A 17,090-nucleotide genomic window follows, 5' to 3' on the forward strand; every position below is an offset into this window, starting at 1 on the left:
AAGTTAAGGATGGAGGTGGGAGGAAGCAGAGCACTTAGGAATTTTAGGGTCTTTTATTGAAGTAAATTTACCACATGAAAAAGAAGACTGGAAGGACAAATTGTAATTCTCTGGAGCTGCTTTAGAACATATAGATTGTACCCCAGAGATAGTTTTATAATTTTCTGTAAATTTCAGTTACACACATGCCCCAGCCCTATTACTACAAATAATTGGGAATTGGCTGCAGTAAGGCCAGAAACTTTGACAGCATAGTTGTCTTAAGAATTGAGAGATTGTATTAGCTATCCTCTTGTCATTCTCCCATTCCCATAATATCTTAGAATGTGTTTAAAATAAAATCTTTATGTACAATTGGTGTTTTTAGAAATGTGATAATGAAGATAGGTTCCAAAAAAGTCTATAAGATTTCATTTTTACACAAAATTTTGAATAGCTTTTTTCAGACATGTTAAAAATTCTTCTTCCTCCTCTGGTTAAATGCAGTCATAAATAAGAGTTCTCATAATATCTAACCAAAAAAAAAAAAAAAAAAAAAAACCAACAAAACCTTGAGTGACTTATTTGAAGGCACATCCTGATATTTTCATAAGAAAAAAATAGCATTCTGTAACCCATTTCACATAGCTGCCCAGGGAAGAAAGGGAATCAGATCTGAAAGTGTGTACTAGACTTTCCAAGTACCATTTCAGTTAAAAAAATACTATTTCATTTTAAGTCATGCCTCTACAAACCTGTTGTAGGGATGATATAGTTATTTCCATCCTGCCAAGGATATAAGAGGGAAGTCCTTGACTTCCTGGGAACTGTGGATAGAATGTAATTAATAATTGGCTTTTTAGCCATTTCCCCTCCCAACTAGAAATGGTTTTGAAGGAGGCACGCTTTTAATGATTGTTTATTAACAAGATTGGTTTATAATCAAGGGATTGGGGATCCCTCATAAATAAAAGAATAATTTTAGCCAATTTCCAGTGATTAAGTAAAGGTGTCAGAATGCTGGAAGAACTAATCTTTATTTTAGAATTTCCTGGGATAATATGTAATGAATACCTTCACACCAAATAGTTAAAATCACTGTCTTTTCCTAGAGAGAAAAGTCGCAAAAGCCATGAAGCGAGGAGGGGAAAAACTTAACACTTTGAATGAAAGGTTTGGGATTCAAAAGAATCTTGACAGACTAGAACATTGGACTGAATTGAATGTGCCAACAATTGAATATAGCCGTCCAGTAATTGGATAACTAGAACAGGATATGGTAGAATTATCATCTTTCTAGACCGTAACAATTAATTTCTCTTAACAGAATCTAAACAATAATGTAAACTAAAATGATGAAATGAATTTAAAAAATTAAACTTTGGGATGGAAGTATAAAGTCTTACCTTTGGATCAAAATATCAATTTCATAAATATGATGAGATAGCAATTAGTAGATTATAAACTAATTATAAATTAGTAGTTAATATAGTAGCCCCATTAGCTAATGCTGTCATAGGTGACATTAAAAAAAAGCTTTATTATTGTTGGGCGGGGGGGGTGGGGGGGGGGGGGGGGGGGGGGGGGGAACCTCCCAATCATTTCTGCTTATAGGTCTCCTTCCAGTGAGTTGTAACTAAAATAAAATAAAATCCTACCACATTAGTATGTGAAATATACCTTATGAGTCCCCTACATTCCTAGTAAAAGGAGATGCATTAACTTATTTCTTCTTCAGGGTCAAGCTTGATCATTATATACTGTTAAGCTTAATTTTATTATTTTAAGTTACATTGTCATCTTTAGAATTCTATAAAAAATTTATTGTTGCCACATTTTAGGAAGGGCACTGATAAGCTGGTGAACATCCAAGAGAAGGCAGCCAGAATGATGAATGGCTTTGAAATTATGTGACATAAGGATTGAAGAAAAAGGAAAAAAGCAACAGCGAATCAACAGCTCTTTTCAAGGGCTGTCATCCTGGCTAAAAATTAAAACTTGTTCTGCTTGCCTTGGTTATATTTTGAGAAAAAAACTTTTATAGAATGTCCTAGGAGGATGCTAGATTCTAATAAATATATTTTTACCAAATAGCCAAAATCACTTTATGTAAATGATAAAACATGTGGTCGTCTTAGAAAAATAGCTTAGAAAGTTTTTATTTGTAGCAATCCAGATTATTAGATGTTCCAAAGTAGAGAATAGATTGTCTCTCAAGAAAGACTTCATTTGAGATCTTAAAGCAAAGGCTAAACAATTACTTGCCAAGTATATGTTAGAGTACATCTTGTAACATTCTTCATGAACTTTGAGGTCCCCCCAAATCTTGATGTTTTGTGATTTATGGACAGCAGTGATTTTAATAAAAGCACAACTTACATGCTTATTGAATTGATTGATGGGAAATTTGGAAGAATAATGAATGTATCACGTGACAGGAATCGGAAGATATTTTGGGGAGTGATATTGTAACATGCTCTGGGTCACACAACTAGTGAAGTATTAAGTGTCTGAGATAAGATTTGAACTCAGATTCACTGACTCCAGAACTGGTACTCTATACACTGTGCCACCTAGCTGCCTACGTCATTTGCCCCCCTTTTTCAGATCTTGAAGACATTGAACAATAGCCTGAATCTAAGGAGAGAATATTTAATGGCTAAACATTCACTGCTGTAAATGGATTTTTTAAAAAAAATCATCTTCACAAACACAGAATGAAGAAGACATGACTAGACATGAAAAAGTTCAGTGGGGAGGTAACGGGCTAAAATCTCAATTGACATGAGACATCAAGAAATTAAGGTATTTTTAGGCTGCATTCCTAGAAATATAGAGTCCAAAACAAGGTGAAGTCCCACTGTATTTGTACCTGATCAGATCATATCTTGTGTCTAGTTCTAAGTGCCATATTTTAAGAGCAGGATTCACAAGCTGATGTACAGCTAAAAGAAGGTGACAAAAATTATGCATGCCATATACCAAGACTTATTGATCCTGAGGAAGGAAAGACTTTAAACAGATATGTTTGCTGTTTTCAAATATTTAGTTGTCACTTTGAAGACAGCTCTTTTAAAGAAGAGATTAGAGTTACTCTGTCTAAAAGAGAAAGAAGCAGGGCCAGTGAATGTGCAAGTTCTAGGGAAGCAGATTTTTTTTTTCTTTTTCCAGTGAGGCAAAGTTTGCTAATGGAGCTGTTCAGAAAAAAGATATGGATTGTCCTCTTTTGTGGTAGGTAATGGGTTCCTTGTCACTGGATATCTGTAGGGGGAACCTTCAGTTGTAGAAGTGATCCCTATTTCAAATAGGGAATTATACAAAATATTTTCTGAGATTCCTTCCAACTTAGATTTTGATGCTTTTATTCTATTTTTAAGGCTCTCCAATTGCATCTAATGCTTCTCTCCCCTCACATAGTCTATACTCCAAACAAAATGGACTATTTACTGTCTAGTGAACATGCTCTGCATTTTTATGCTTCTCCCTTTGCTTCCATTATTTCCTACCTTGAATACCCTCATTTCCCTTACTTCACTTCTGACTTTTAACATAGTCACCATCTTTCAAGATTTGGTGTTCTGCACAAAGATTGTTGAAAACTACCTTTCCATGTATTATGAAAATAAAAAGTTATTAAAAAGAAAAAAAGAAAGAAAAGTGCCATTAGGCTCTGGGAGAACAGAATTTTGTAATATTGGCAGAGAGCTAAGAAGACTTCATTAAAGCATTTATTAGAGCAAATGAAAAAAAAAAGTACCAAAAAAGAAAAATCTAGTTCTAATGTTTCTTCATAACGCTTTCCCTATTTCCTCAACTCAATAAAACAAAGTATGGTAAGGAAATAAACTTACTATTCTATCACTTTTATCTGTATAAATGTTCCTTGTCTTTCCCTACTGGATTGTAAATTCCCTGAGGATCGGGATAAATGAATGAAAAAGATTTACTAAGCACTTAGTATATATGAGCCATTGTGCTAAGTATACAAGCAGAAAAATAATACAGCCCTTGCTTGCAAGTAGCTTACATTCTAATAGAGGGAAATAAACACATAGAAGGTTTCAGCTGCAAGTCAAATGAAAAGGTCCCATAGTTTTTAGGGTTCAGCAGAGCAGAAGGTCACAATGTATCTTTAATGTCATTTCCACTGATAAAATGATAACATTTTCTGATATTGAACCATTTGCTGTTGCCTAGAACTATATTAATTTTTTTGTCTGGGACTTGAGTAACTGTGACTGCAGTACTTGGTGGAGCAACTACTCCATAATATTTACTTTTACATCTTTTCTGGCCCCTAGACTGTTTTAGGATATCTTTGTTAAAGAAATCCATGTTCCCTTAGACTATGGAAATGTTTTTCCATTTAGTACTTTGAGACACTAAGTGGAAATAAAAGGATATATTTGTAAATTGAATGCATTCATTGACCTTTTGTTAGGGTTGAAATTAGGTAGACAGGGACCTGATATAGGTTCTCACTTTTCTGTTGTGCACTGCCAGAGCTTTTGCTTGCAATTACATACACTATTGTTATTAAATTCCTTAGTATAGCTTAATTACAACGATAAAAGGAGATAATGGTAGCTGATCATTTCTTCATTATTTGAAGGATGTTCAATTTTATCAATGTGGATTCTCCCTCCATTGATGCAGATTGCAACTCCTCTGTGTCATAGTGTTTTTCCCCCCTTGAATTCAGGTGACCAGAAAAATTCATCATCATAACCAGGTTGATTATGAACTACTGTGAATTTAGTTATCTTAGATGACCGAGACTAAATTGTTGCACATATCTCACATATCTGAAGCCTCTCTAAATTGGTAGAACTTTTTAGAGTTTGCACTCAATTGGCATAATTTTTAGGAATCCAGAGATAACTTTCATCTCTTGGAGATAATCATAAGAAAAAAAACTTTAGTGAAATTAGTGCTAATACATATTAACATATTAATGTAATTTGAAATGGTTTTGGATTTTTTTTATTTTCAAGGATAATACTTGAATGAATTAATAAGTATTCTCAACATGGGGAAGATCGCAACTTTCCTGTTCCTTTTGACTTTATCATTCCATAAATCTAACATAAAGGAACTTCCTAATGTATCAGAGATTTTCTAATAATTCTTTTAATGTTTAGGGGCCACCAGTGCAAGAATGAGATTTTCCATCTGTTGTTCCATAACTGGCCTCACACATGTTCTGATTTGTCCCATGCCCTTTTCTTATGCCATTTCTTTAGCATATTAAATTTTAGAGTTTTCTGCATATCATTCTGTTATGTGTATAACAAAGTGGGTGATAGTTATTTTCCATTCACTTTGCTTTTTTTTTTTTAAATGTGTATGGTTATGCCCACTATTCAAGTATCCATATAGTGTTCAATCCATTGAGGCGATTTTTAATATTTTATGCATGTTATCTTTGAGTAAAGGCATTTAGAGAGTATTGCCATATGGAGAATCCTTCTGTTTAGAGACTATACAAGAAAATTTTCATGACACTGGTATATATCTTAGAGGAGTTTACCTATTTCTATTTTATGCCTTATTCAATGTTTATACTAAATGTCATGAAACTTATCATGAAGATAACATGTCAGAAACATCAAATGAGGCAAATGATGAGGTATATACTTTATTTTGTATTAACTAATTGTTTAAATAAATCAATAATGCAGAGATATTATTTTTATGACTCAGCAAGTATTAAGAGATTATGATGTACTATGTATCAGACTACTAAGTGCTGGAATAAAAAGCAAAATAAAAAGAAATAAAAAACAAAAATAATCATTGCCAACAGGGAGTTTATACTTTAATAGGAGACAATCTATATGAACAGGTACGTACTGGGTACATAGGGAATAGATGGAAAATAATCTTAGAAGATACTAACATCTGGGAGACTGATACAGGTCTCTTGTGGAAGATGACATTTGAACTGAGTCATGAAGGAAGATAGAAACTTAACATTCTGGACATGAAGTTAGTGCAAAGAAGAGTAGATGAAGTATGGTATTTGAGAAACAGCAAGTAGATCAGAATGACTGAACTTTATGGTACATAGAAAAGGAGTAATATATAAAAAGACTGGAAAGGTAAGGAGAATGTGTACCAGGTTATGAAGAACTTTAAATGCTGAAATTTAGATTTCATATTAGAGTTTATTGAGTGGAATTTGGGGGTGACATGGTCAAATCTGCACTTTAGAAAAACCATTTTGATAATAGAAAAGGGATTGAAATACAGGCACACCTAAGACAGAGACACCAGATAGGAGGTTATAGCTGTAATCAAGGCAAGAAATAATAAATAACTTCATGAATGGAGGGTGGTGCTATGTGAGTGGGAAAGAGAATATACACCACATGTTATAGAGATAGAACAAACAAGATTTGATAACTCATTAGATAGATGGGGATCTATGACATGCTATAGAAATAGAACAAACAAGATTTGATAACTCATTAGATAGGGATATATGACATGTTATAGAGATAGAACAAACAAGATTTGATAACTCATTAGAAAGGTGGGGATGAGAGAGTAAAAAGACAAGACTGATGCCAAAATTATAAGCCTGGGTGATTAGAATAGTAAGGCCTTCACCTATAATAGGAAAGTTGAGAAGAGAGATAAGTTTGGGAAAAAAGAATGTTTGGATATAATGAGTTTCAAAAGCCTGTATCAATAGTATGATTAGAAAGATGGCTGTTATAGAAAAATTATGTTCAAATTTGTCCTTGAAGCAAAGAGGAAAATATGTCCCTCCTTGCCGCCTTTGCAAAAGTAATAAGAGCCTAATACAAAACTTTGTGTATATTGTCAGACTTTGGTCATGTAATGGTTCCTTTTACTGAACTGCTTTTTTCCATCTTTTTATTCTTTATGATAAAGGTTGGTACACTGAGCAAGGGAAAGTATATAATTTGGAAATGAAGATGATGTAAAAACAAAAGCGTCAATATAAATTTTTTAAAGGAAAGAAATAAAATCTTCCTTTTTCCTTGTTCTTATGCAGCATATGCCCCTGAAGCATGGATAGCCTTGATGCATGCATAGACTGTTCTGACAAAGCTTCTATGAAAATGAAAAGTATTCATATAGGTTAGTAGTTGCTGACATCTTCTTGGTTTGCTTTTTCAGTTAGAATACCATCTGGTCTTTCCAATTATTTTGGAACCTTATCCATTTTGTGAGAACTTGAAAATCACTCCTCAAGTACCTTTAAAATTATGTCACCTTCTGCAAAGATTTTTTTCCCTGTCTAATTCTTGTTAGATCTAGCTACTTTTTCTAGCTTCATACTTAAAAAAATCAATGCCATTTTTTCACATTGTTCAGAGTATTGAGACACTAAGAATCTATATAATATACACTACTATCACTAATAAGACTAGGTCACTACAAAAATTTCATGAAATCTTGGATTCTGAGAATAAATGGATTTATCAGGGTCATATGATATGCAATTACCTTATTCTTTCCTCAACAGTTTTGTGCTATTTTCTGAGACAATAATTCTGGTAGTCTTCTGTGACCACCTTCTGTAATGTTTTGCAAATAAGCTTGTATGCTAAGCCAATGATGCTCTTGATGGCCTTGGTTTTCCCTATAAAAAAGAAAGAGAAAGGAGAACAAATGATTATTGGGTGAGGTAGTTTGGAGCTTTTGGGGGGGGGGGGGAGGCACCTTGTTATAATTATATTATGTCTCTAAATTTTCCTCCCAAAAAATGATTGAAGAATGGTGATAAAAGAATATCTTGTTTATTTTCTAATCTTGCTTTTTGCAGTCAGTAGCTTATTTAAACTCTGTCAACCCAACCCAAAATATTTATATATGTTGGATTGGGTTGTACATAGAATCTTCTTATCTTTAGCTTTCTAATGTCTCCTAAACTGTAGTCATGTAGTCACAAACTGCCTTTTGGAGATAGTTTTAAATATCTAATATTCTGTTTCAAACTCAGCATGATCTAAACAGAATTTCTCATCTTTATTACTAAAACTACCTCACTTCTTAACTTCCCTATTTCTTTTGAGGATGCCATCATTTTTTCTTTCACCTCTTTTCACAAACTAAGATTTCCTTAATCCTTTACTCTTCCTTATGTCACACATCCAAGCAGTTAATAAATCTTGCTGATTAATTTTTCCTTTGATATTCACTCATGTGGCCAATACCCCAATCCCTCAGTCAGTAAGAATTTATTAAATGCCTACTTTGTACTGTAGTAGGACCTAGGAATACAAATACAAAGAAACAATTTATATATTTACATATAAATTTATATATGTTTAAATCCTCAAGTCCTCATAATCACTTGCAAGGAGGCTAGCCTCCTCATTTATTTCCCTTCCTCAAGTCTCTCCCATTCCAATGCTACATATTGTTCCCAAACAGGTATTCTTAAACACAGGTTTAAGACTCACTCTCCTGAAAACATAGTAGTTATGGTCTTTTTAGTACCTGCATTTGGTTTCTTCATTGCTGGATGAAAACCACAGTTTAAGAATGCCATCAGTAAAACTATGTTTTAGTATATTAAGTCTATGTATTGTGTCTCTTCTTTGTTTTAGTCACTGTCAAAGTAAAAGGGAAACTGCTAATATTAAGGGGCGCCCCTTTGGTCATATTTCATGAATTGCTGAAGCCAGTCTTTTGCCTCTTTCAACTCTTAGCTTCATGATACAATGGGGCATTGAAGTAGATATTCTATAGTTGTCAGAGTTTTTTTTTTAAGTCTACATATGTGGGCATAGAGCACTTTTTGCAAAATATTTCTATGGTTGAGAGAGCCTTGTTAATCAGTAGGTGAAGATTTATTCTGTCATTTTATTTTATTGATATTTTGGTACAGTAGTCTATAATATTTTCCATTGTTTTGTAAGCTCCCTTTTTTAATGCTCTTGAGAAGAGTATTAAAAATTCCAAAAGGATGAAAAAGATTACCAATTGTATCAAAATATCATAATACATATTCAAACTTTTTAAAGTGCCTAACACTGTGCTAAACTCTGGAGAGATTAAAAAAAAAAAAAAAAAAACCCTGCTCCTGCCCTCAAGGAACTAATAATATAAAAAGGAACGCAATAAGTAAATTAATGTGTTCAAATAAGTCATATAGAGAAATAGGTAGGAATGAAGAGGGATATCTATTCATCTATCTATCTATATGAAAGAAAGATACTTCTTCATCCTCTCTTTGTGACAAGTCAGATTTTTGAAGGTCTTTTAGCCAGATTAACATCCCTGAAAATATTGCTCAATCATGTTATTTCTGTGTTTAAAAAAAAAAAAAAAAAATGTTTCCAGTTGGTTACAGATAAAATTCAAATTCTTGAGTCTGCCCTCTATCATCTAACCCTGTTTTACTCATTAAAGCTTTTCTTATTACCCTTTTGTATCCCCTACTTCATCCAATATTCTTTCACTTCCCTACTTTTGCTCTCTTTCCTCTCTTGTTGGTAATTAAATATCCTATTCATCTCTCAAGATCTAGTGTTTAGCAACTATTTTGGGGAACCCTTCTTTATTAACCTGATTTCCCAGAGTGATTTCTTTTCCTCATAATTTTGATTTCAAGTATTATTTGTACTTTTGATTTGACACCATGCAAAATTTTTTGTCCTGGTTTACACTTATAATGGGGGGAAGGGAATCACCTAACTTCTCATTATCTACATGTGTAAAAAAAAAATGCAATAGTACTTGCTCTCTAACACAAGAATATAGAAAAAAGCTTTTGGATTTACCAAGTCCTTACGTAATTAGGATGTATTATTAATAATATTTTCATGAATGTTCCTTTCACTTCCCTACCTAGAATGCAAACTCTGAGGATAAAGTGCTGAATTCATTCTACTTTGTAATATCCTTTCCAATGATATTCTCACATTAAAGGGCCCAAATATCTTAAAGATGAAAGAATTTCATTAAGTGTTTTTGTTTGCTTTAGTCCCCCCCCCCCAACATTCTTTTTAAATCTCAAGATAATTTTGCAATACCATTCTATTTTTGCCATGTTTTTTAAATTAACAAACCTGAATACACTAGTTTTAAATTATTTTGAAATTTGGAATTGCATATTTAAATATCAGACTAAGAGAAATTAGATTAATAACCTACAGATGTAATCATAAGAGTATGTGTGTGTGTGCATGTGGGTGTGTGTTGTTGTTGTTTATTTTTGTTTTTGTTATTTTATTGGAAGCCAGATCAATGGCCCGTCTAACAATGTGTGTTCCTGTATTAGTTGCATTGTCTTGTATATAGGTTGCACTTAGTGAATATATATATATTTTTTTCTTTTTTTTTTTTATTTAATAGCCTTTTATTTACAGGTTATATGTATGGGTAACTTTACAGCATTAACAATTGCCAAACCTCTTGTTCCAATTTTTCACCTCTTACTCCCCCACCCCCTCCCCTAGATGGCAGGATGACCAGTAGATGTTAAATATATTAAAATATAAATTAGATACACAATAAGTATTCATGACCAAACCGTTATTTTGCTGTACAAAAAGAACCAGACTCTGAAATATTGTACAATTAGCTTGTGAAGGAAATCAAAAATGCAGGTGGGCATAAATATAGGGATTGGGAATTTAATGTAATGGTTTTTAGTCATCACCCAGAGTTCTTTCTCTGGGCGTAGCTGGTTCAGTTCATTACTGCTCCATTGGAAATGATTTGGTTGATCTCATTGCTGAGGATGGTCAGGTCCATCAGAACTGGTCATCATATAGTATTGTTATTGAAGTATATAATGATATCCTGGTCCTGCTCACTTCACTCAGCATCAGTTCATGTAAGTCTCCCCAGGCCTTTCTGAAATCATCCTGTTGGTCATTTCTTACAGAACAGTAATATTCCATAATATTCATATACCACAATTTATTCAGCCATTCTCCAACTGATGGGCATCCACTCAGTTCCAGTTTCTAGCCACTACAAAGAGGGCTGCCACAAACATAGTGAATATATTTTGAATAAAAGTTGATAAATGAATCATATGATTTAAAAACTATATTTGTTCTTTTAAAAAATACAGAATTATAAAAATAGATATATATTTGTTTTTAAAAGGAATTATGGACTTTATGGTTATTACTTTCTGTGACCTTATTGCTTCTAGTGATTAGTGATCATGTTTGATATACTCTTTATTTTCTCAGCTAGTTGCAAAAATAGGTTTAGCAGATATTAATTTCTTAACTACTCTGGGGTTTATTGTTACCAAAATGGCAAGACCTTGAAGTAGTACCATTGGGATATCCTCAACATGAGCAGAATGTCAAAAATATTCAACACAATACTTTACAGGGGGAGCCATATCAAGTCGCATGAATTCAGATTCCTGAAACAAGTTCTTTTTTTTTTTTTTTTTTTTTCTAGTTTATTCAACAAACCAAAGGAAATCTGCTAAAAGAAAGCAGGTTATTTACTTCAGGAATCTTCTTTGCATAACCTGAAGATTCACTCACATTAATTCATGAATGACCTTTGGCAAGTCATTAATTTTTTGTGTCAGTTATTATAAATTTCTTTTTACTATATTGGCAGAAGCTGATTCTGCTGTCACCTCCAAAGTGACATATCTCTTTCTTGTTCAGTATCTCTTAATTTTCAAGGAGGAGTCTGTTGCTTGGCAAGGAATTAAGTATTTTCACATTCTACAATTGTGGATTCTGTTAATAGGAAAGCAGACTGAGCAAGAATAGTACTTATTCATATCTAACACATAATTTGCTGATAGTAAGAAATTCATTAAATGTTTTGGAAATGATAAAATATTGTATGTAAGTTTTAATTTTTTAAAATTATATTTTATCATTTCATGGCATATTCTACAAATATATAAATGCTTATTGTATGACAAGCTCTTTATTTAAGTAACTGAATGGATGAAGTTCTAATCTAGTTTCTTACATGCCAAACTATATGATCATGTCCCTGTTTCTCATCTATAAATGGTAGATCATGTCTATAGTATGTACCCCATAGAGTTGTTGCAAGGTGCCATTGAAATGTACATTTCATATATTAAGCACAAGATGGAAGAAATGAAATGTGGCTAATAAATAGTTTCTGTGAAAAAGTTCTAGGGGAGAGAGGTGTCCTTTACAACTCAATATATATCAGTAGTGACATGGAAGCAAAAAATAAAACTGAAAACCTCTAAACAAAAACTAGACTATAATTGAGAGGCACAGTATTTGGAATGAGGTTCAAAGGATCTTAAGAAACCTGATCAGGTTTCATCTGATGTATTGTTTTCAGTTTGAGATCCCCTTTTCTAGAAAGACATAAACTGGAGAAGGATGCACAAGAGGAAGATTAGAATAGTGAAAGGTGAAAGGATGTACCATAGTAGATTCTTTTAAAGCAATTGGGTTACTTTTGGTTTGGCGGAAAAAAGATTTAGGTGATACACGGTACCAGACTTCATATATTCAAATACGAGTAAGTGAAAATAGATAGAACTAGTTTTTGTTGTTCTTCCTTTATTCTTGAAGAGGACCAATGACATAAAGAGGGCAATGTTTTGATTTGAAAGTGAATTGGATAGAACTAGTAGAGATGTGTAAGAAGGAGCATGGAACAAGCAAAGGAGAGTTGACTTTGGAAAGTAGGATATTTGAGTTCCAGTCCAAGCTCTACAAATTTTATTGTCTGTAGTACTTTGGGCACATCATTTCACCTTTCTGCCATTTCCTTATCTGTAAAATAAGAGATTTGGACTAAGTGATCTCTTAAGGTCCCTTCCAACTGTGAGTCTGTGAACCTTTAAAAGTCCTCTGTCACTTTCAATTATGCATATGTAATATGCTGTTGAATCACATATTAAATAATAGTAGCCTTTAAATGGCTTTGATTCTATGTATTTTCCCTAAATGGCATACTTAAAAAAATTTAACTCTAAATTTTTCTCTCATCACTTCCCCCTCTCTTGAATCTCTCTCCTTTCCTCCCTCTTTCCCTCCCTCCCTCCTCTCTCTTCCTCCTCTCTCTCTTTCTCTTCTCCCCCCTCCCCCCACACATTTCCTTTTCTCCTGGCATAGCTTGAATCTTAAATTTTCAAGATTTTGAGTCTAACATTCAGGGTCTTCTGATGTCTTCCTCATCCTTATTAATACAAACCTCTTTAGAAAAAAGTCTTTCCCCAGAATGTTATCATATTTTGTTCTTTTTGATAACTGATGCTTTGTGACTATCCAGAAGTTCCTTCCTAACTTCTCCCTAACTAGATTAAGTTGCTGGGTGACCTTTCTTTTCTTCTGTTATTCCATAGTAGTGCCTAGAATCATACTCTCAATAAATACTTAGATTAAATCTTTAAAAACTAAATAAATGTTGGTATGTAATACTGATTTAGTGGAAATTAATGGTTATATTTATAACTTCATATGCCTTTAAGTTATTAGTTAAAATTAAGGACTACTTCTTTAAAGAAATCTATAATTACATAGCTCATATGAATTAATTTTGTTTTATTTCTTAGTAAAGGCTCATTCATGTCATATGAATCCGTATCACATTTGGTTTCTTAGCTGAGACTTTTAAGGGTGCCAAAGACTGACAGAGTAGCAAGACTAAATTAACCTTGGAGATAGTTAAAAAGTCAGGGCATAGGAAATTTGACCCAGCTAAGTTAGGGTAGCTTTAATTAAAATCACCAAACTGTTGCAGCCTAAATCACTTGCTATGTATTCCCCAAATAGCCAAGTTATGTGGAAAAATCAAGAAATCAATTTGAGTTAACTGAATAGAAATACATTATATTAACTAATGTGGCAAAAACAGTTGATTTTTTTTTTCAAGGACTGTAATTCTGAGGAAGCAAATAAACTTTTTGTCTGATTTGTGACCTTTAGTAAATGTCCAATGATAAATGTCTAATGAGTTTGTTTCTAACAACATTTAGGCTTTTCTTCTAAAGAATAAGAATGGGATATATTAATTCAGAATGAGAGACCAAGGGACCTCTTTTGAAGAAGGAAGGAATAGATGTTTTAAAGCCAGAGTGACCAACATATAGTCTTAGAATACCTCAAAAGCTAGTACTTTTGATCATGTGCTTGTGCAGAGCCTGAATGTTATCTGTAGTTCCCTTCTTGTCTGGAAATGGCAGTGCTGCTGTGACAAGTGGTGCTTTATAAAAGAAGAGTGAAAGCTCAGGATTCTGTCCATATGTGGCTGAAAATAGTTAGGTGAGGAGTAGTATCCCTTTGTGACATAGTGCCTTGCACAGGGTTAGGCCTTAATGAATGTTTGACTTTAATTATTGATGTATAAAAATGCTGAATTCTGTCTTTTTACAAATTGAATGAATACCCAGCCATCTTCATAAACTTTTATTTTAAAAGTTTTTATAAATGATAAATGATCTTTATAAATGATAAAGATCTAATGAATTTGACACCAACTGGCTTAAAGTATGGAATTTCAGTAAATGTTGCTTTGTTAGCGCTAACCAAACTTAATGGTTATAAAGACTACACTTCTTTCTTCGTGCACTTTTCTATGATCTTACCAGATAATTCAAATTTAAGTTTGTAAGTTTTGGGAGATGAATTTGAAAGTGATGACTAACTCTATGCCCTTCACTTTATCTTTCTTCTTAGTCTGTGTCTGTCTCTTTGTCATTTGGTCTGTTTCAGCCTGTTCTTCTCTCTTCTGAACTCTTAGATCTTCCCTGTCTCGATGCTGCTAAAATAAAGTTCACCTATATATTACTCATGTATTAAAATTCTAATTTTGATTATAGCCACTTTTAAATTAATTATAAACTAGGTAAAGTCTATATTCAGCCTGACAAAGTATAGTTTCTGGTGTCACTTTTTTCCCCCCAGTTACATAACACGTATTCAACAAATATGAAAATACAAAGAGTAATAACACTTTCCTTATCTTTAATCTTATATTTGGGGGAATCAAAGCTACCTGGTCAAATAATTTTAAAACATTAAATTGTGCAGCACAAACAGGATGTTAATGAACAGTCTGCTGAGGGAAGTGGGAATTGGATGTTAATAATAGAGGAAACTGGATATTAAGGATTCTCATATGGGGGGTAAGAAAACTTATTTCAGGCTTTATTTTGTGATTTTCTTTCTTTTTCTTTTTTTAAAAAATATTTTCTACATTTATAATGTGCTACTTACTATGTAAAAACACATTTCCATATTAGTCACTATTGTGAAAGAAGAAACAGATTGAAAGGGGGGGAGGATCAAAAAGAGCAAAATAAAAAATAATGCTTTGGTCTGTATTCAGAATCCATCAATTCTTTATCTGATTATGGATAGAATTTTCCTTTGTAAGTCCTTTGTACTTGTTGTCTTGGATCATTATATTGCTGATCATCCCACATTGTTTCTGATACTACATATAATGCTTTCCTGGTTCTGGTCATTTAATTTTGTATTAATATAAATATTTCCAAGTTTTTCTGAAATCTGCATATTTCTTATTTCTTACTGCAAAGTAATACTCCATTACATTCATATACCACAGATCATTCAGCCATATCCCACTTGATAGACATCCCTTTAATTTTCAATATTTTGTAGTATAGAAAGGGGTCCTTTGGGCACAGTTTCAAATTGCTCTCCAGAATAGTACACTCTACCAACAGTGCAATAGTGTCCCAATTTTCCCATATCCTCTCCAACTTTTTTCACTTTTCTTTTTTGTCTTATTGGCCAGTGATTTTCTTTTAAATGATTCTTTCACCAGAAAGTTTTTTGTTTTGTTTTGTTTTGTTTTTGTTTTTGTTTTTACATTTAAAAGATGTGTCAGGTTTGGATTATGGGCATATTTTGTTGATTTTCATCATATTCTTAGGACAAGAATTTTTTAAATGGAACAGCTTCATATTTATAGTGAAACAATTGTTTTGGGGTTTTTAGGCTATTTTAAAAAATTAACTTTTCAGATTCTTTGGCATCTTTTTTTCTTTGAGGAAAAATACCTGTGACATAACTGTTCCTAGAATATTCATTATTTTTGTGGTCAAATTCAGTTTTCTTTTATATAATGGGCCTTTGTTGAAAGCATCTATTAAATGCACAGCTAGCAAAATACCTTGTAAGTTTCCAAATATATAATGACTGAAGAAATGTTGATTACTTGATGATACTAGAATAATAAAGTTGAATATATAATTCCATTTATTAAGTATGTGCTATGTCCCAGACACACTATACTAGGAACTGGGATTATAAAGACAAAAATGATATAGTCCTTGCCCTTAAGGAATTTACATTGGATCAGTGGAGAAAACATTAAATATATAAGTATATACAAAATATGTTAATATAAATGTTGAGTTTGTATTTTATCCTAGACCAAGGGGTCTTCACCCGTTTTGTGTTTTGGACCCTTATGGCAGTTTCCTGAAACCTATAGACTCTTCAGAACAATCTGTTTAAATGCGTGAAATTACAAAATTATCCCCCCAAAAAAGTTTTTTAAAGTTCACAAACTCCAGGTTGAGAACCCATCCTGGAGTCAGTAGGAAATATGTAGAACTATTTCAGCAAGGGAATGAAGTGTTCTTATTTATGCTTTAGAAATAACAGATTTTCAGTTGTGGGAAGAATGGAATGGGATGGAATGGAGAAGAGACTATGGAAGCAGCTTATTTGAAGCACCACTGAAGAATTCTGATGAAAGAAGTGTGATCAGTGCCTGAAGAATAGATACTAGCTGTACTTTCTTTGGCAAACCAGTATTTGAGAATGGCTAGATTTGTCTATCCATTACACTAAATTATCAGCTATGTACTCTAGTGTGCTATGCTGGTGTAAAGAAGATCTGAGTTCAAATATTGCCTCAAATTACCTAGGCATTGACATTTTCATCATCATCATTCAGGACTTTTTTGTCAAAGTAGAGAGTAAGCATGAGTGGACCAGGAGGTATTAGAAATGTATTGGTAGAGCTATGTTTTTCTTTCAACTTATTAGAGTTGGACTAGCGCTGGACAGCTTGGAAGTTGTTACTGAGATATGAGCACAATACAGCATGAAAGAAAATAAAACTATAGGACAAGATGAAATAGGGGGAGCTGAGACTTCCTAAAGAAGTAGTCAAGT

General features: G+C 32.9%; 1 protein-coding gene across 5 annotated transcripts in view; it reads left to right on the top strand.

The window, feature by feature from the left end:
* PPP2R5A (protein phosphatase 2 regulatory subunit B'alpha) overlaps positions 1 to 17,090 on the top strand; it is a 76,212-nt gene that overhangs the window by 20,902 nt on the left and 38,220 nt on the right. The window contains exon 2 of one of the 5 annotated variants that reach the window (XM_031937335.1): positions 7,004 to 7,089. The exons of the other annotated variants lie outside the window; for them this stretch is intronic. Within the exon in view, the coding sequence (XP_031793195.1) occupies positions 7,020 to 7,089 (70 nt within the window). The 5' untranslated portion in view covers positions 7,004 to 7,019. The remainder of the gene's footprint in view (positions 1 to 7,003; positions 7,090 to 17,090) is intronic. 5 annotated transcript variants of the gene reach the window in all.

Source organism: Sarcophilus harrisii, chromosome 4 (genome assembly GCF_902635505.1).
Source record: "Sarcophilus harrisii chromosome 4, mSarHar1.11, whole genome shotgun sequence".
NCBI classification, from domain to species: Eukaryota; Metazoa; Chordata; class Mammalia; order Dasyuromorphia; family Dasyuridae; genus Sarcophilus; species Sarcophilus harrisii.